At 41.4% G+C, this 21,010-nt stretch overlaps 1 protein-coding gene and 1 long non-coding RNA gene across 2 annotated transcripts; one reads left to right on the top strand and one right to left on the bottom strand.

The window, feature by feature from the left end:
* Positions 1 to 341: 341 nt before the first annotated feature.
* Positions 342 to 9,803, bottom strand: prmt7 (protein arginine methyltransferase 7). Its single transcript, XM_063903591.1, has 17 exons — positions 9,565 to 9,803; positions 8,641 to 8,677; positions 8,370 to 8,519; positions 7,820 to 7,928; positions 7,529 to 7,641; positions 6,310 to 6,539; positions 6,039 to 6,219; positions 5,828 to 5,955; positions 4,589 to 4,727; positions 4,430 to 4,513; positions 4,273 to 4,320; positions 4,043 to 4,132; positions 2,828 to 2,989; positions 2,447 to 2,521; positions 1,942 to 2,102; positions 1,109 to 1,205; positions 342 to 810 (listed from the first exon to the last, which is right to left on the bottom strand). The coding sequence occupies exons 1-17, from the start codon at positions 9,657 to 9,659 to the stop codon at positions 652 to 654; spliced, it is 2,058 nt and encodes a 685-aa protein (XP_063759661.1). The 5' UTR covers positions 9,660 to 9,803; the 3' UTR covers positions 342 to 651.
* A 4,251-nt stretch (positions 9,804 to 14,054) lies between these two features.
* On the top strand, positions 14,055 to 16,010 carry LOC134860387 (uncharacterized). The gene is made up of 3 exons (XR_010165239.1): positions 14,055 to 14,199; positions 14,838 to 14,927; positions 15,690 to 16,010. It is a non-coding gene; the product is annotated as an uncharacterized LOC134860387 (long non-coding RNA).
* Positions 16,011 to 21,010: the final 5,000 nt, after the last annotated feature.

The raw sequence follows: 21,010 nt of genomic DNA, 5'->3' as shown, positions 1-21,010 counted from the left end.
TTTCCTGGCAATAATCATGTAAAGTTCAACTCTCGTAGAGCACCACAACCCGTGTTTCTCTGTGAACACATGCAGGGACCAACATTAAAGAGGCCCTTTATGCTTTAGGGGGTTTATGCTTCCCTGCGGTGTGTTCTGTTGGGTAAGACAGAGGGTGAGTGGTTTTTGAACATTAAAGCATGGAGACATGACACTGTAGAGGAACAAAATAAAAATATGAAGCTGAAAATTAACATAACGTGCCCTCTTTGATAATATTAGATTTGGCCCTGCAGTCTGTTTTTCAAAACAGGTAAACTTCCTTCTTGGAATCTTAGAAATGATGGCACTCCAACACCAAACAAGCAATATAAAACTTTATGAAACACTACAATAACACAGTGGGTTGTGCTGACAGGTAAAATCACAAAAGCTGCAGGACGTCTCCGGTATACAAGTTCCTCGGCTCTTTTGCTGCAATGAACCTAAAGGATAAACTCAGTGACACTCACCTTTGATGTACTATTATTCTATTTTATCGCGAAAAAGAAAACTCTTTTGCTAAATTCTTCCGATAGCTGCATATGAAATGCACTTCAAATGAACGACTGTAAATACTGATGGTCGCATTTCACACCATCATGGCTGAAGCACAGTTCCCCAGTCTCCATATCACTGAGCCTCGATGCTGAAGTCCATCTTAATGTCTCCTAAACTGGGTTCGAAGGTGAAGCTGTAAGACACAGAGGCTCTGCCGTCACCTGAGCTCTCCCCCGGTGACCTGAAGAAATACACTCCCTGTTTCCTGTTGCGACTCCACTCACACTCACCCTGCAAGGGAGGCACAGGAAACGTGTCAGAAAATAACTGAAGATGGAATTTACGTTCAAAGCCAAAGACGTTAAGGAAATATAGGCAGTTGAGCTATTTTCAAATAGTCCGATTCCTTTGTTAATTCAACAGCTATAGTCAAAGGTGCTTTCTACTTTTACGTTTTTTATCATACATTTGGGGTTGAGAAGTACACAACTAGCAGATTCTTCAAAAAAAGAGATTGTTAGCTGTAGCTTTAATTTCAGATAGAAAATGAGTAAAGAACACAAGAAAAAAACTCAATATGCTGTGATACCTGCTCACTGACTGGTCCGATCAGGCCTGCACTGACAGTGATGTCATCAGTTAGGTGATATTCCATCCACAACGCAACACCATGGCAACGACCAATCCTGAAACAGACATTAAACAGCCTTAAAATCTGCGAAGTGTTGAGAGCAGAACACCGGGTCTTTGTGTGGGACCTCTGTTCATTCTGCAGGGACAGAAAATGGACAGCTGCTAGCTCCAGATGCTAGCTCCTCCTGTAGTGTTATCTCTAGCTGCTAGCTTTAGCTGCTGCTTTTAGTCTCTATTAGATTTTTCATAATGAAGGAGAGTGAGGTCCTAGTAAGCAACCAGAGTGAACACCTGAGTTTCCATTACTGTGATTAATAAAGAGGCTTCTTCTCTAAGTAGGAAAACGCCTCCAGAGTTTGTATTAAAGATATTACCAGAACTTAAGTTTTAGACCGCTTCAAAGCAGTTCCAAAGGAAAGAAAAGCTACTACTTTCTTTACACCCCATAATACCAAAAGAAAAGTCAATACGGAGACACTTTTGGCCACAGGCTTATCGAATCAGGCAACATTTTGTATTAAGGAGAACCTAAGCAAGTCTGATCAATTTTATGAGACAGGACAGATAATACTGCTGTTGGTCTTTATCCCAAATTTAGCGAGCTTTAAAGGTACATGTATGATAACAGTCAAGACATGAAGTTTAATATCTGAACGTCAACAGATCAGTTTAACCTAAATGGATGTTTAGTCCTGGTATATTCGTCATCATATCATTTATATGTACTGTACACCTTAACACTTTGAGATCTGGTCCTTGCTCTCAGAGGGATAGAAGAAAACGTGGTACCTTGTGAAGGGCAGTGATCCCTTACTGCTGATTGGCTGTTGAGGGACACACTGTGTGAAGTCAAAGGTCATGACGGCTGTGGGCGGGGTCAAAGCACGGCATGGATACTCCCACAGAGGGTGGGGCTCCGCCTCACTGGACTCACGGAAATCCAGAGATCGCTGCAAGGACAGAGGTGATGAAGTATTCAAAGAAAACCAGAATGTATAGTACAGGGCCCCGTCATTTAAGTTAAAGGTCATGGAGTTATACATTTTTGAGGGAAAAAAATCATTATCAACGCAAACTGTAAGTATTAGGGTTAGGGTGGAAGTATTTAGATGCTTTACCTCTGTGAAATAACAATTACCATGAACAAACTCTAAATGAACGTAGTGTCCATCTCCCCTCATGATTCTGTCTTCTGATTGAGACATTTCTTCTCCGTGATGAAAACACAGACTTGACGGGAGATAACACTGGATGTAAAGACTATTCACAAACAGAAATTAAATAATAATTTTACCTGCACCATTTCATCCATGGGTGACACATCAAAGCCCTCACATGTTCCACACGGAGCTCTTATCCTCCATAAATCCTAAAAAACATAGAAAATGCAAAACTAATTAAACCTTTGCATAATTATACCATATTATTACAAATAGAATTGAGCCATTCAGCACTTTGTATTAAAGATCTTAAAAAATGATATCTCTTTCTCATACACCATTCAGATTAAAAGCAAGATATATAAATAAGTATATATATATATGTATATTTGACCAACACAAAACCTTAAGCCTTTTATATGTACAAAAACAAATAGACTTTTTCTTTGTGCTTCTTTTTTGCAGATGTTACCGGTCCTTTAAAAACAGTTTGAAAATATACGGATCTGTGTCACCTGGAACTCTACAGCGGCCATGTGCAGAGTGGCGGAGCTGGGCAGAATGGCGGCGCCGGGTTGCAGCAGGCCTGCCAGCGCCGTCCGGGAGTACCAGAAGAACAGGGAGTGCCAGGGCAAGAGGCTGGTGCTGAAGTACGGCTCCCCCATCAGCACTGAGATCTGCAGGAGAGAGGCTTCACACTCACTGCTCTCAGACATACTCCTGACGTGTGGTCAGAAAAATAAAGACACTAGCTTGCCCAAAAATATATTTTAAAAAATGCCTTTAATAAGATATTTTTATTCATCTATACATACATTAATATATTGAAATATTTTTTTATTAGAACGTCATATAATTGGCACCTCTTTTTTGGAGTGCAGAGATGTTTTGACTAAATGCACATATGTCCTAGGAGTCAGTAAAAAGTGCAGAGTTGCAAAGTTTTGTAATGACAGTGCTTGTTCCCTTGGCCAATTCCATTAGATGAAGTAAAGTGATAGAAGTTCTGCTTTAGAACGGTGATAAACATTTATGAAATTGCAGATTTAGTTGTTACCAATACGCTTTATACAGATTTTAGATGACTGCAGAAGTTAGATGGGCATAAATCCCTAATGGGGGTGAGATTTCCTGTCTGCCATCAGGAGTTATATATGGTGAGGAGAAATACCAAGCAATATCATATTTGAACTGGTCAAAGATAAGTATATTATATAGCATATTTGTGTAGGTATATAAAGCAGTTTGTGAGAATTGCACTTTGGGTGAAATAGATTGATTTAATGTGACATTTTGTGTCCTACAGTTTGTGAAAGACATCAGTTCCAGCATCCAAAAGCCTCCTGTGAGTTATTGCAAAACATATTCCATCACAGTTATCAGATGGTTCAAACCAATTCTTATAGTATATCAATAATAACCGATTTTGGGCCACCTGGGGGCAGTAGAACAAGCATATGATATGCATAAGAGCAGGGAGCCTAAACCAACAGTGACAAAATAATGAGCTAAAAGATGCTAAAACACTCCATAGAGCTGAGAGGAGCCGCCAGCTGGAGATTGTTCTCTGTGGGTTTTCACAAGCAGCCGTATTTCTTTAAATGTGCCTTTTTGAATGATTATTACAGCCTGTGACTTGAACATAAAGACGTGTTTCACACTGAATTATAAAATATATTCAACAAAGAAAAAGGTAAGAAAAGGTCACTACTAAACGCTGGTTCCTGTACCTGATCCCCTCCTAGATCATTACTGCTCAGCTGCTCAGGTCTGATTTCCAGCAGATTCACCCCTCCTTTCATGGAGTTGGCCTCCAACACCTGCAGAGACAGATATGTAGCATCAACACTCCTCAAACTGCCTCTGGAGCTTTGTGTTTAGGTACCTCAAAGTGTAAAAACATCACAGCTCATCTGTCTTTTCTCATAGATGAAGCACTAGAGTAAAGTCAGTTATTTACCTGCTCAATAACCCGTTTGGACATTCTGGAGTTTTCCAAACCGTAGACCTAGGAAGAAGACAGAGGGATAAAAAGACAGTTCACTAACAGTCTGAGTATGGTATTTGGATTGTAAAGGTGCAGTATGTGCACTGCCCACATGTTCAAAGAGGAGTACCTTCTTGGCTCCCAGCATACGAGCAAACACCGGCAGCAGACTTCCATCACTGACACTGAGACACACCCCTTCCTCCCTCAGAACCTGCGGAAAACACAGCAGCCCATCAGATAATGCATTCACTCATGACAGTTCACTTTCATGTCGGCCTCCACTTACGCTGCGCAGAGCGCTGACGTAACTCTGTGTGCGCCTTCTGTCGTTGAGTTCACCGAAGCGCGGTCTGTTCCAAACCAGGTGAGCCTGGCAGGTGCAGCAGGGCCGTGAGGGGGCAGCCTCGCTCTGTGAGCCCTGCAGGCTGAGGACACAAACACACACACACTATTAGCTACTCTTTTAAATTCTAATGGCCTAACTGTGTCGGATGATATCATGTAGTCTAATATTTACATCATGCTGCAGTATCTGACATTCAGAACAATGTATATAAACAAAAAGACAACAGTACAACTCTGTTACAGTGTCCTCTAGGAATGTAAAGCAGTTGTAAGCTTAAGAGACTTTGAGTCTTATGAAAGCAATATCAAAATATAATTTACTATTATTATTATTATTTATAGTAAATGGCACAAATTAGTTTGTATCTCTTTGATAACTGAATACATTTAAATGATGGCTAGATGAAACAAGTTGAAGACAGATAGTCCACCTTCCATTCTACTCAATACGCAGAATTGAGTTTCCTATAGTTCATTGCATTATGTGACACTTTCTGGAAGAAGTATTCAGATGCTTTACTTCAGGGAAAGTACTAAGACCACTGAATAATGATCAAATCAAAAGTGTTGCATTCAAAACCTTACTTAAATTCAAGTATGTTAAAGTATCAAAGTAAAAAGTAGTCACTAGGGGTGAGGGAAATAATCGATTCAGCATAGTATCGCAATGCTTTGCGTGGTGATAGTGCATCCATACACCGACGCCAAGTATCAATATTTTATGATATAAACTACTCATATTGCAAATCCAAATCAAAGTTTTTGGTAATAATTGCTTCTTCAATCCACTAGATGGTGCTGAGCTTTTTCTTGTGCGGTCATGGCCATGGCTAAAGTCAGCGGAGAGAGAAATAAGAAATGGGCCGGTTGCGTTTAAATCAAAGGTGTGGAATTATAGATAGTAATATATCATAATCGTGATAGTATCGTATCGTGGGGACCCTGGTGATTCCCACCCCTAGTAGTCACTGTGCAGTTGTATGTTATATGAGTTTGAATAGCACATACATACATTTCTGGATTATTGTTCCTATTGCATGATTGTGCATGTTGGACATCTGTCCATCTGCTACGGACCATGTAGCAATACTACTTAAATGCTCTTGTTCCTGTGAGTTAACACTGATGGTCGAACAGCAGTTCTAAAGAAACAAACAGTATGTTGTCTGTGAGCTGTTACCTAGGAGACCGCAGGCTGTACCACAGACTGTAGTCGTCATGGCAGACGGTCAGGCTCAGCTCCTCTCCCTCCAACACACTGCTCTCCACAGGCAGGAAATACACACTCTGCATCCAGTGGTCCCTCCACTGAAACACCACACAGAGATCAGCAGGGGCTGATGGGAGAGAGAACTTCATCACAGCATCACAACATAACATCCTAAACTCACCGGAGCCATCTTTGGTTGTTGGTATGTCCAGCTGGGGGCCATGGTACACACAATGCTTCCACTTGGATCCATGTCCAGGTCCCACCAGGAGAGGACCACCTGGGCCTTCCCCCCAGCTTGAGCCACAAACTGGGAGCTGTGGGACTGGAAAGCACTGCTGACTGGTTTACTGAAGTCCACACTGAGAGGCAGGGGGAGTGCAGAGGGAGAAAGAATAGGTGAAAATGTCGAGAGAGTATCAGTTTAGATTTCAGGTTTCTCAATCTCATACCTGAACATGGTGCAGAGAGGACCAAGCGGGGTGAAGCTGTGGGGGGGCACCTGGCTCAGCTGGATGTCACATACTGCATGAGCTCCAGCACATGGGACCCCAGTAGGCAGTGGGACAAGGTGGGCCCCCTCCACCTCCATCGGCTGCAGCTGAGCCCAGCTCCACAGCAGTTCGGACTCCACCAGCTGGGCGTACACGGTGGCCCGGTGCGGGACCGCCTCACAACCCTCCTGTGGGGGGGAGAGGCACATCTCACCACCAGCTGGATAACACATTTCACAGACTGTCTGCACTATTTTTGACTGAATTCAAGAGACTTTTATGGTGCTAACCTAATTCATAAGGTTCTGACTGATGTACAACCAACACATCAACGTCACATCATGCAAATACAGCTCCGGAAAAAATTAGACCACTCCAAATTGTTTCTTAAATCTTTATCTCTACATGTATGACAGCCATTCCAGAGTCTGTTGAATTCCAACACAGAGAAATGTTGTCAGTAGTTTATAGAACACAATAAAAAATAATAATAATTGGACTCAAAGACATACCTATAAATAATACAGAGAAAATGATAATGCTGAAGTGGCTGTATATTTACTAATTGAAAAATAGTCATTCAGCCAGGATTGTTTCCCTCTCCCCTCACACACAGGAAAGAGTTGAACTCACTCCCCCCGGCTTCCTCAAAGTCAAGATGTTGACAAAATACCACAAAAACGATGTATTCATCTTGTATTGTGCCTCATTTTATTTATTGTTATTTTTTGATGATGTGAAAGGTCCCGTGGACAGACTCACACCTGGGTCCTCGCAGTGGGGACAGGGCCCCAGTATATCAGCTGCTAGCGCTATCAGGTGAACTGCACGGGGGCCCTAATTTCCGGTTTTTAAACTAAGACAAAGGAAAGACTTGGGTTTCAAACAGATTAGGTAAGGCTTGTTTTAGCCCAGCCGATAGAAGGAAATGCATTTTGCAAGACCCTACCAACTGCTTCAGAGGAGTCAGTAGTCACCAATCAATGACAGTATAGAACAGTCAGTGAGATATGGTTTTCCAAAAATGTGAATCTAGGTGACCTCGGAGGGTCCTTAAGCACTCAGTTCAGTAAAATGCTACATAAGCTGGGGATAGACAGACAGACAGACACATACACAACCAAACACACGATACAGGCAAGCCGGGCGGGGATAATAAAAGAACGCACACACACACCTGGACCAGATTTTGGTGAGCATGGGCGTAACTGGGCAGCGCTCCTTCACCGATCAGTTCTGTGTCAAACAGTTCTGTTATCAGAACATTGGCCTTCACTTGCATATCTCCATCTGTAATAAATGACAAACACGTCATCACCACAGACAAAGTAACAAACATCCTGCTCTGTCTGAAGACCGCTCTTCACTGAGAGTCTGATTTTGTATCGCAATAATGACATGAGGCATGTAACTCCCAGCAGCCAGAGAGAAACGGATGAGTATTCATGAAGCTGTGTGCGTGTCTGACCTGGCCCCACAGTGACGTCAGTGGAGTGTTTGTTAATGATCTTTATCTTTTCAGAGAAGCCGTTCTTCTTCACGATGCTCTGTGCTGCCTCTGCCATCGGTTTGAAAACCTGCAGATACAGAGGAAACAGAGACGAGGATGATGAAGATGAGACAGAGACATGATAGCTGTGGCAGTGCATCAAAGTATTATCAAATAAAACTGCAACTAAATGAATTATGTCTGCTAACATTCCTAAAACCATGATTGAGTTACTGAATATGTGTAACAGTAACAACATATGAACTGTTTCTTGGTGTAGATTAAAGACCAACTTTACACCACATAAAAATCTTGGTTTTGCTGATCTCCAGTATTTTAACTTCACATCTTACTATAGTGATGTACAGGTGACTACAAGACGCCATGACATCCCGCTCACTGGTTTTAAGTTACTTAAAACATGTACTTTTCCCTTTTGATTGTTTACACACTTTTTAGTAGATACTACACATGGGGAGAAATTGGACGGTAAAAATTGCCCCATGTCATGTACAGTCCTCATCTTTACCTCCACAGCATAGCAGAAGTCAGCTCCCGCGGTGAGAGCCATCATGGACAGCAGGCCCGTTCCTGTCCCAATGTCCAGAACGATGACCTTCCCACCCCGCGCCTTCACTCTGCCAACAGCTGCCCGGATACCCTGGTAATACTTCTGATTCTGGAGGAACAAAATACATCAGCTGTCTTGTCAGTATCACACTGAAGAAGAGTAGGTGCTCTGAAGACCAACTCAACAGAGGAAGTGTGGTGAATAAATTGTTATGAAGGTTAACACTCACCCTGTCATCATCATGTAGCATATCAGCATAACAGGACCTGAAAAATAAAACATCCTGATGGAAACAGCTTCAGATGGACCAGGGTTGAATTTATTGGTGCTACCGTTTCAGTAACTTGCAGAAAAACTCATCACTTAATACTTTGCTGTAGATTGCTCATATCATTTTACTTCTGAGTCCTTTGTGATGTTCTAACTTGGATAAAAACAACCTTTATATTGTGATGTATTGATCTTCAATACTATAATATTGATATGTTACTTTCTATGTGTACATCAGCCATGACTAATAAGAAATGTCAGCTGAAACAGTTTTATTTTAGAGCTGTAAGTCAATTCAATTAATTCTGTTCACAATGTTTTTTCATGTAAAAATAAAAACACCACTGTCATCCATCTTTAGAATTATCAAATTGTGTAATTATTTGTCATACTTGATGCTTATGATGCTACTTTGCAGATATGAACGTAGTTACATGAAAACACATATGATCTGCACAAACATACATGTTAGTATGTATACCAGTAGTATTAAACTGTACTCAATGAGGACGCAACATTTCAAGGTAAAGTTTGAATGCTTGTTTCCTTGTTTTTGTTATCCATACACCTTATGAACTTTTATTTCTTAAGCATATCGTATGTTGCATTGTTGAGGAGCCTGTGATTTCATATTTTCATTGCCATGAACTAGGCTATCCCTTAGGTTGTGCATATGACAAAACACCTATGAATCTTTACAAGTGTTATCAAAAGTACAGAATCAATACTATTTTCTCTTCAGCACACCAGAATACACATTTAACTGCTCCCATTATTTGAAGTGTTTCCAGAGCTCCTAATGTATTCCATGTACTGTATTACATTTCATATTATCCCTGAACTGTGTAGCACCTCTCTCTGTGTTATGCTAACTCGTAGCTACCTGGCTATCTCCTGGTGGTAGTCGTACTCCTCGCTCTCCTCCACCCAGTCTAAGGCTCCGGTGGTAGGGTTGGCTCTGCCACAGAAGGTCTTCATCTCTGCCACAACTGATGCAAAGCTCCGGTGAAATTTCTCGCGTGGATAAAAGCTGTTTTACAACACTACTCTACACAAATCTAAAAAGTAAACTGATTTACAGGAACAGCGTTGCCCCCATGGAGGCGGCCATCTTGCTGAACGACGTCACTCTCCTGGGGTCACGTGACTACCGGCTTTTTTTTAAAAAGCTTTATTAAAGGTAAGTAAAGTAAATACTGCCTAAATAACTTATTGTATTATAATTGTAACATATAACATGTTTTTCATAGGCTAATATCACTTTGTTTTTTGTAACAATCCTTTTTTGTCTGTCTAATTGTTCTGTTTGTGTTATGTGTGTGTCCAATGATATTACAACTAAACAGCTGTAGGTTTAAATAATCCTTATTGTAGATTTTCCTAGACTAAACGCATTTTAATCAAAAAAGGAAAATCCTTTAAGTTGGATAGCACATTGAAAACTTCTGAATGTCATGGCAGGCCCGGCGCCAGAACAAATCTACAGAGAGGGCATGTGATTTTCATGGTAGGGCACAAAAAAACTTTATGTGCTGCAGCACAATATAGATAACATAAAATAGCATGGCCAACAGCATTGTGTAAAGACGCATACCTATCACAAATACACACTAATAAAACCAATGAAACCATTTTTGTAATGGCGGCACAGACACTGGTAACACAGCAAGGCACAAATTCACAATAAAAACATGATTTGAGAGGGAGTTGGTGACATGTAATAGCAGTTCCGTGCCAGCTGATCTGTGTGCACTAAGGTTCTTATTTCCAGTGACGGGCCATGATTGGCTCTGTATGCAATGTTAGAGTAGTTTCCTTAGCATTCGCCTATACTGCCTATGCCCAGGGCCGGCCCTGGTTAAGAGAAAGGTGTATGCTTAAGGGGCGCCCCCACCAATTCGGCGGGCGCCTAGTTCCACTGTGCCCAGGGCCGGCCCTCGTACGATGTATTTTTTAAAAACATATATTTTTGGGGGAGGGCAGAAATGTCAAATGGGAGGGCCTGGCCCTCCCTGGATCCTCCCACGGCGCCGGGCTGTATATACGAAACAGTATACTATGTTGCATTGTTGGAGGAGCTCGGGAGTTTAACATTTATATTGCCATAACTACACTGTAGCTACTGTACAAATGGCAATAAAGCCTTTGAATCTATGTTGCATGTTTTTACTGATTGTATCTGTTATTTCAATGAAATGTGCCTGTCCGGTGACTACAGATGATGAATAGCCTCTTGGCTAACTGGCGCATTTACAGAAATGTTTATTAATCTGCAATCTCCCTGTTAAATGAATAAAAAATAAAGAGACAACATAAGGAAAAATTGATGATGGTACTCTTACTCTCTGCCCGCATCTGTTTTAACAACAGGTGATAAAGTATTGATGACGTCACCTCAGGTAGCCCCAACGCCAGTGGCGTAACAAGCCAACGACGGGCCGTAAGCAGGTTGATCAAGGCGAGCCCCCTATAGGCTACAACGCGTAATGGCTCAATGTGCCTGACACCTGGTCTATAGGTAATATTACATATAATTTACACATAATTTGTTATATATGATATTTACATTTAAAACAATTACATATCAATGTGTATCCTTGAGTTAGTAGAAATTAGTTTTTTTTGTTTTGTTTTTTTACAGAACATAGGACCTTCTGACTGTTAATTTGGACTCCACGGATGACACGAGGTAAGATCAAATTATTGATGATTATGTTTAACTTGTCACATAATTTCTTTATGTGTGGCAGTTTGGTTTAATTTTGAGATGTTTAATTTTGTATGTTTCAGGTGCCACAACATGAGATGGATGTGTAAGATATCTAGCTTTGAGAAGAGGTTGGGATTGTTAAAACACTACAGACTAAAGCATGGAAATGGTGGTCGCAGCCAGTCAGTCCCTTGTCTGCACACTGATTGCCCTTGCTCGTTTAAAACATTTAATGCCCTTCAGATCCATTTGTCTCGACACCATGTGGAGATGGTCACACAAAGTGGACCTCTTTCATTTACTTGTCTACTTTGCTGCTCTGGTGTTTTTGATTCAGAGAAGCAGTATTTTGAGCATCTTGGCAGCCACTTACGGAAGTTTGAAGCAGTTTCATGTGTCTTCAAAAACTGCAACTTCAGTACAAATATTTATACCACCTTTGCTACGCATAGACACAGAAAACACCAGTCACACACCCTTGAGGATTTTAAAACTGAAGTATTAAAAAGCCAACCTTATGAACCCATGTTTGCTCAGGATGAGACCTGTGTGGAAGAAAGCTTAGAGCTTTGGGATGGGGAACCACAGGAGTTGTCTCAAGATATAAGGGAGAAATTTGGCCATCTCTTTTTAAAGTTGGAAAGCATGTTCAATGTCCCAAACAAATGCATTGATGAAATAGTAGATGAGCTTCAGTTTATATCCACCTCTGCATCTGGTCCACTTTTAAGAGATGTGGTGGTGTCCACCTTGAAAAGCCATAACTGTGATCTGGATCCAGCCATTATCTCAGATTTAGTGAAAAATATGTGTGAGACACACCCTATAAGTACTACCTTTGGGAAAGGTGGCCCTTTCACAACTTCATACAAGAGAAGAGAATTCATGAAGAAGCATTTTTCAGTTACTTTTTTCAGTTTCGAGGCCAAACACAGCTTTTTCAAGAAGGTGGTCAGACACACTGGTTGTTTCAGGAATATCTTGCTGTCCCCTTGCAAATAAGCACCAGCTCATGGTTGCATACCATCAATCACATGCTGCCAAACCATCACTTGCAGTCACAAAAACAACAGAGGTCTCTTTAGATGTGCTTAAGGATGATCTAAAAGACCTGGTGAAATGCAGATTCCCTGCTGTTACAGCTGTGCATGTTACCAATAATGTGTGCAGTTTAGGCACCCACTATGCAGTGGGAATGTTGTTGTGTTGTGGTTCCACTGCAGGACTGCCTGACTTTTCTGGAGTGTTGCAGATAATGGTGATTTGTAACAAACTGACTTTTTTTGTGAGACAACAAAATACATGGTACAATGAACACCTGAGGAGTTATGAGCTGGAGAACACAGGGAGTGTGCAGTTACTTGAGCAAAGAGAGCTTAAAGATTTTTATCCTATGGCTCCATACACCCTTGCAGGAAGACGCCTGACAACTTTGAAGTACCACATTTGCCTATCATTTTAAGTATGAGGAGAGAAGCTTGTGAATAAATGTCTCTGTGTATTTCTCTTCTTTGTTGTTGCAGCTTCTTCCTGTTGATATGGCACCCTCAGCAAAACTGCGGATCATTTTTGGGGAGGATGATGTCCGCAAACTACTTTTACCTGCAGGCATCCCAAGCACGCTTCAGGACCTCACTGATGTTCTTCGAGAGACATTTGATATTACAGGACCATTCACTGTGATGTACCAGGACATGGATTTCGACGGTCAGTTCTTCACTTTGACCTCGATTGAAGAAGTACAAGATAAAGCTAACCTCAAAGTAGTAAAACTGAACCAGTGATCTTGAGTCTCACTCCTGTGGACATGTCAGAAGTCGAATCTCCAGTTCCACTATCTACGGAAACAAGCTCCTCCTCATCTGGATGCGACACAATCCTGTTGTCCTCCCCAGATGAGAGTGGACCATCCTACAGGTCTAAACCATGGCCATTTAAGTTTGAAATACCAGTCTTTTCTTATGATGTAGACCTTGCACTGGAAGCAGGAAAGCAAGCTTATGAAAAAGATGGCACACTTTTGAACAACCCAGGAGTAACTAATAGCATTCTTGAGAAGCTCGCAGAGACTATATTTGGCTTCACAGCATATCCAACTGGTGTCCAGATTTTATCTGTTGCTGAAGCCTTGGTAGAAAAATACCCATGCCTCAAAGAGCCAGGATCTTTTAATGGCCTATATGGTTGGCAACAGAGGATAAAATATAAAATGGGCAACTACAGGGCAAAGTTAAGAGGTCGCCAAATAGCCATTCCAGAGCTCGAGGTGAACACACTGAAGAGAAGACGCTCCAGTGAAGAGGGTTTACTTAAAGGCTTTAAAAGGCCAAAAAAAAGCTGAAGTCAACTATCTGCCACCACTGCCATTTGGTGAGACTGAGGAAAGCTTAGAGAAGGAGAGAATAGATTTGCTGAAGGAAATAAAGAAGAAGAACAATGAGAGGGCAATTACGAGAAAATGGAGAAGTCTTTTGCTCTGAGAAGAACAGAGGTTGTCAAGGATTGCCCTGCAATCCAAGAGCTCTTAGAGAGATGGCCTTCTCTGTTCAGTGAAAATCAGGTAAATCCAGTTATTTTTCATGCAGCAACTTGTTGTATGTGAGATCTCATGAGTCATCTTTTACATGATTTTGTGTTTATCTCTCATTTCAGATCAAAGAAGAGTTTAAACGTATAACCACGATGCATCTGGAGCGAACATTTTTGTCCAGATTGGACAGGTACACCACCAAACTCCTGGAGATATTTCGGAGGAAGGGCGGGACTATAGGGACCAAAATAAAACCAATGTTGGACTCACTAAATGAGGTAAAATTTCAAATTATTTTAATTACATAATCTAATGATGAGGTTATACACACTATGAATGTATCACTCTTTTATTTCATCTGATCAGTGTCTGTGTTGGCCTGAAACTGTTCTTATCCTGTCACTGTGGCCACAATTAACAATGTATGCACATGATTCACAAATGTATACAAACCATTCATCTCTCCCTTAATATGTGCTCAAAAGCAGGGAGATTTACAGAATTTTCAAAGTGACCCTCTGAGTGCAGCCCATACACTCCAATACAATAATTTCCCAAAGTATTACTCTTGTGTGTGGGAATTCCTGTCCATGCCTGGTTCATTTTGTGATAGGAGGTACTGTTATGTTGCGAAAAATTAATTTGCAGGTCCAGTGATGAGTCAGAAAACTCCCCTCACTGGGCAGAGACAGAGTTTCTGGACTGACGGATTATGACATGCACTAGACATTGACTCTTGTCTCAACACACATCGTTAACAAATTCATGTTAAGTTGCACACTTCACAACGTTAGAATGCAGTTGCAGGCTTACATTCCCCATGGGTAACTTACTTTACATATGTATGTGCTGTTATGTATGTATGTTACATATGTTATGTATTCTCTGCAATAAATGGTCTTTTTGTGTTTCATAGCATCATGTCGATGGCAGAAGGGACACTATCATCCGTTGCTTAGTTGAGTATCTTGGAGAGAGTGGAGAGGAGCTGATCAAAGACTATCAGGTATCTGATGATCATCACGATCATATTAAAATGATTGTCTAGCCTTATAATCTGGTCTTCACTTGTGATATTATATTGAAGGTCAAAGATTCTCTACACTTGTGATGTTTTTTAAAAGAGACTCAAGATGCATATTTTTAATCAGGCTTTTAACTTTAAAATTAGTAAATTATTTTTATGCTCTTACCCTTCATTTAAAAAAAATCATACTTAATCTTTATCTTATCTATCTTAAACTTTAACCTGCCTTTTGTCTCTGTTTTTCTGAATATTTAACAATCACCTGTTAACTTAATTTTATGAGCAAAAGAGTATTTAATTTAATTTATACCTTTTTATAACCTATTTTACTTATTTAACCCCTCCGTTTTCAGCTCCAGTGTTTCCCCCATGGGGATCTTCCGCACTGGGAGTAGTTCTGGTCTACCAACACGGGTGCTGTCACATGGACAGCTCTAGCCTGGGTGGCTGGAGGGCTCTGCACCTCTGTGTGGAGCCTCCTGTCTGCCCGGGCCAGGGTGGTCACTGGGGCGGCACTCCCTGCGGTCGTGGGCGTTGACTCCTCTCAGTCTGGATGGCCCCCAAAAGTGACTTTCTTTGTCTAAGGGTCAGCCTCTGTGAAGCACACAGAGGGTGCCATAAGAATATTGTTTGATTTGAGTACACTAAATTGTTTTTATTTTCACATTATTTCTCTTTACCTTTTCTTTTACTTGGAATCTATTTTAGTTATTTCTAATTGTGGCTTATTTGTTTTCACAGGACGTAAGCCAAGAAGCAGTGAAAGAGGACTGCAGTAATCACATGATGAAGATCACCGTCATCCATCCCAATGTGGCACAGGAAAACCAAGATCCCGTGTATGTGTCAGTCATCATTGAGGGGACAGAAGTTCTGTAGGATTGCGGAGGTGTGACAAACGCTTGCCTCCTGCTCATGGGTGTCATCTATGCTGTCAACTTAAGTTACCCACTGAAACTGAAATATACATTTGAAGTACTTCAGAAGCTGTTTCTTGAGCTTGACATCCTTAAAATGTCACCAAAGGTCCAGTCTCTCCACAAGAAGCTTTTAGCGTGAATGTTCCAGTGTTATTTGTGCTTTTGTCCAGCACAAACAACCTCTTTACATTTTGTCAGTGATTCTGACAGTGATTTCAAGTGTTGCTCGGTTTTATATACGTTTTATATTCTGTTCTGAACATCCTGAGAATGTCTGCAAAAGTTGTGATTGCAACTGTTAAGGAAGTAAAAGTTTAAATCTTTAGAATTTTGTAATAGAGCCCAATTGTGCTTGTGGTTACAATGTTATAGATATTTTAAATATATCTATACTATTTCGAATGTGAAATAAAAGTGTTTGTCAAACGGGATGTTTGAAAGCTGCAAATATTGAATTATTATTTAATAGAATAGTAAAGATATTTACCTAAATGATTAATATTAACTAATATATTCATAATAAATATTACTTAATAATTAGATAGAATATAACAAAGAAAAGATGAGTAAGAAACAAAAAGAATCATCAGCAACATTTACTTGGGTTTTGTAATTAGATTCATTGGTAATCTGAGTGAAAGTTACAATCTATAGGTGAGTATTGCCAGTGCAATTTACTTAAATAAATGTCACTCCAATTTTTTTTCAGTGTACAACCAATACTCCACACTCATGCACACCCAACAGAGTCAAGCTCCAAAACTTAACACTCTAATAACTATTTCAAATGCGTTTACTCAGTCCGTTGCCAAATCCGTGAATGCAAATCCTGCAATTTATTAACCCCAATTCGGTTTAGAAGTGTTTAAATACTCATATAATAAAATATATGAAAGTACACCAAAGGCATATCAGTGATGGTAACTATAAATGAACCTACTTGAATATAGTCAAAAAGCAGGTAAAAAGAGTTGTGGATAAGAACTGTACTGGCCTGGATTCAGACAGGATTAGTGATGCACCCTCTGTAGTCAGCAACCCTCAGTCCCTATCGTATCCTGGCCAGGTTTTCACGTCCTCTGCAGCCCCTCTCTCTGCGTTTCAGCTCCCCCACATACAGACGATGAGGAGGAAGGAGGAGGTCCCCCTTTCCCAACCAAACTCCGACAGAATAAAATAGAAACAAGAAATTGAAGTTGCAGGTCTCCGTTTGGCAAAGAAAAACTCAATAGATAACCAGCGTTTGTATGTTACTTCAAAAAGTTACTTTATAGTCCTGCATAGGCATATACAGTGGGGCAAAAAAGTATTTAGTCAGCCACCAATTGTGCAAGTTCTCCCATTTAAAAAGATGAGAGAGGCCTGTAATTTTTATCACAGGTATACCTCAACTATGAGAGACAAAATGAGAAAAAAAATCCAGAAATCACATTGTAGGATTTTTAAAGAATTTATTTTCAAATGATTGTGGAAAATAAGTATTTGGTCAATAACAAAAGTTCATCTCAATACTTTGTTATATACCCTTTGTTGGCAACGACAGAGGTCAAACGTTTTCTGTAAGTCTTCACAAGGTTTCCACACACTGTTGCTGGTATTTTGGCCCATTCCTCCATGCAGATCTCCTCTAAAGCAGTGATGTTTTGGGGCTATCGCTGGGCAACACGGACTTTCAACTCCCTCCAAAGATTTTCTATGGGGTTGAGATCTGGAGACAGGCTAGGCCACTCCAGGACCTTGAAATGCTTCTTACGAAGCCACTCCTTCGTTGCCCTGGCGGTGTATTTGGGATCATTGTCATGCTGAAAGACCCAGCCACGCTTCATCTTCAGTGCCCTTGCTGATGGAAGGAGGTTTTCACTCAAAATCTCACGATACATGGCCCCATTCATTCTTTCCTTTACACGGATCAGTCGTCCTGGTCCCTTTGCAGACAAACAGCCCCAAAGCATGATGTTTCCACCCCCATGCTTCACAGTAGGTATGGTGTTCTTTGGATGCAACTCTGCATTCTTTCTCCTCCAAAAACGACGAGTTGAGTTTTTACCAAAAAGTTCTATTTTGGTTTCATCTGACCATATGACATTCTCCCAATCCTCTTCTGGATCATCCAAATGCCCTCTAGCAAACTTCAGACGGGCCTGGACATGTACTGGCTTAAGCAGGGGGACACGTCTGGAACTGCAGGATTTCAGTCCCTGGCGGCGTAGTGTGTTACTGATGGTAGCCTCTGTTACTTTGGTCCCAGCTCTCTGCAGGTCATTCACTAGGTCCCCCCGTGTGGTTCTGGGATTTTTGCTCACCGTTCTTGTGATCATTTTGACCCCACGGGGTGAGATCTTGCGTGGAGCCCCAGATCGAGGGAGATTAGCAGTGGTCTCGTATGTCTTCCATTTTCTAATAATTGCTCCCACAGTTGGTTTCTTCACACCAAGCTGCTTACCTATTGCAGATTCAGTTTTCCCAGCCTGGTGCAGGTCTACAATTTTGTCTCTGGTCTCCTTTGACAGCTCTTTGGTCTTGGCCATAGTGGAGTTTGGAGTATGACTGTTTGAGGTTGTGGACAGGTGTCTTTTATACTGATAACGAGTTCAAAAAGGTGCCATTAATACAGGTAACGAGTGGAGGACAGAGGAGCCTCTTAAAGAAGAAGTTAAAGGTCTGTGAGAGCCAGAAATCTTGCTTGTTTGTAGGTGACCAAATACTTATTTTACAGAGGAATTTACCAATAAATTCATTAAAAATCCTACAATGTGATTTCCTGGATTTTATTTTCTCATTTTGTCTCTCATAGTTGAGGTATACCTATGATAAAAATTACAGGCCTCTCTCATCTTTTTAAATGGGAGAACTTGCACAATTGGTGGCTGACTAAATACTTTTTTGCCCCACTGTAAGTATCTCAATGATCTCTTCACTTTTCTTCAAAATCATAAACGTCTTTTCTGGGGGCTCATACACTTTAACCAATTTTAAAATGTTCCCTTAACAGAGACTCATCATTTGTAGCAGATTCGAAAAACTTTCCCCAGAAAGCTCATCAGTTTTAGCCAAGTAAAAGTCCTCTGAGAGAATGTTCATATATATATATATATATATATATATACATACATACTAGGGCTGTCAACGTTAACGCCCACGATTAATCTTGAAACCATAACGCGTTAAAATAAAAATTAACGCAAATTAATCATATTATCAAGTTTGACCCCAACTTCCTACCGTAATTCCAGCGCGCATGTTTACCTGGCTGAATTACTGAACGGCGTCACAAACACAGATAACACGATGACTGAGGAGGCGTTCCCTGGTGTGCTTAACGGTACATTTCGCTTTAAAAAGCTTCCAGACGTAAGTTAAGATAAAACCAAAGTTGTGTGCACATATTGCAGTGATGAACTGTCTTTCCACCGAAGCACAACAAGCCTGAAGTACCATCTTCGGGCAAAGCACATCTTTGCTAGCATCTTTGCTGATGCTAGCACTGAGACAGCATCAAGCCGTGTTCGCCAAACTACACTGGCAGAGTGCAGCAAGGGCAAGTCTGTCAACAAAGCGACAACAACTAAGCTAACCAATGCTATCGCTAAATGGATCGCCGTTGACTGCAGGCCCGCAGTCAACATCGTTGAAGACCAGGGGCTTCAAGGTATTATCCAGATCGCCTCCGATGACCCATCATACAAGCCACCTGCTAGGGGAACTATTGTCACAAGAATACATGAATTGTTTGGCAGCAAAAAGGCAAAGAAAGCAGAGCAGTTGGCACAAGCTACATTTATTGCACTGATTGGAGACCACTGGACATCAGTAAGCAACCATAACTACCTCGGTGTAACAGCACACCTAATCGATGACAAATGGCAACTGCACTCGTTCGCTTTAGGTGTGGTGAAAACAGAGGAAAGGCATTTTGCAGAAGCATGTGCTAGTCAGTTTCTTCAAGTTGCAAAGGAGTGGGAGATTACAGACAAGGTCACCACTATAGGAACAGACAGCGAACGCAATATGATCGCGGCAGCAAGGAGTCTACCATTCGAACACATGCCCTGTGTAGCGCACATTATACAGAGGGTAATCACAGTGTCTCGCCGTGACAGCGGGTTTGACGGTGCTTCAGCCAAGTGCCGTAAAATAGTCAAATAGTCGGACATTTCAAACACAGTCCTGCAAACACAGCAGAGCTGAAACTTCAGCGAGCCTCTCATGGGCAAGAAGAGCAGTCACTTGTCCAGGACGTACCCACGCGCTGGAATTCAACTCTTGAAATGATAAAGCGTGTCCAAAACAACAAAGACTCACTGAAGGCAACGCTAGCACAGCAGAAGCACAAATTAGCCATGCTAACCTCAGCTGAATATGACAGGCTGGCAAAGTTGGAAACACTGCTGGAGTCATGCAGGTAAGGTGACTTCCCATCTCCAATGCTTATCATCTCCAATTTTATTTTCTGGCAAATACAATTAATATAACAGTCACTTTGTTATTGTATTTCAGAAATAATTTTAGGCCTGTTCCCTAAATGGGTGTTAAATGAATTAAAAGTGTAGTCATTAATACTGTTGGTTTTGTGTGTTTGTAGGTATGTCACTGAGCTCCTGGGTGGTGACAAATATGTGTCCTGCTCTGTAGTGCTGCCTGCACTCTGCCACCTCTTGCGTACGATGGAGGTCTCAGATGTTGACCCTGCCTACATAGTGCGCTTCAAGACTGCATTCACAGAGGACCTCAACAGACGAAAGGACAACACAAACCTGTTATGGCTAAAGGTAGCAACAGCTCTAGATCCCAGATTCAAGGACCTCAGGTGCCTGCCCAGAGCAGAGAGGGAAGAGGTGTGGCAAAAGCTGAGTGAGATGCTGAAGGACAGAGAACCTGCATCACAGCCATCCAGAGAAGAAATTGAACCAGAGCCACCAAAGAAGATGGCCCTCCTACTGATGGGGTCAGAGTCAGAGTCTGATGATGAGGCACTGTCCACAGACAAAACTGTAGACAGGTATAAAGCAGAGCCCAGTGTCGGCATAGAGGCATGTCCACTACAGTGGTGGGCGGCACACACAGGTGCTCATGGTAAGCTGGCCCATATTGCACAGAGGTACTTGGCTACACCTGCCTCAACAGTGCCATGTGAGAGACTGT

This window comes from Eleginops maclovinus, chromosome 2 (assembly GCF_036324505.1).
Source record: "Eleginops maclovinus isolate JMC-PN-2008 ecotype Puerto Natales chromosome 2, JC_Emac_rtc_rv5, whole genome shotgun sequence".
Lineage (NCBI taxonomy): Eukaryota > Metazoa > Chordata > Actinopteri > Perciformes > Eleginopidae > Eleginops > Eleginops maclovinus.
The sequence above is the reverse complement of the archived record's forward strand: the minus strand, read 5'-3'. Positions and strand labels throughout refer to the sequence as shown.

Bases quoted from the DNA above. Each gene is read 5' to 3' on its own strand.
- prmt7 (XM_063903591.1), bottom strand. From the start codon at position 9,659: ATGAAGACCTTCTGTGGCAGAGCCAACCCTACCACCGGAGCCTTAGAC. The intron at 8,678-9,564 runs GTAGCTACGAGT...TTTATTTTTCAG, and splicing joins TACCACCAGGAGATAGCCAG to GTCCTGTTATGCTGATATGC. The intron at 811-1,108 runs GTATCACAGCAT...CCTCCCTTGCAG, and splicing joins TCGGACCAGTCAGTGAGCAG to GGTGAGTGTGAGTGGAGTCG.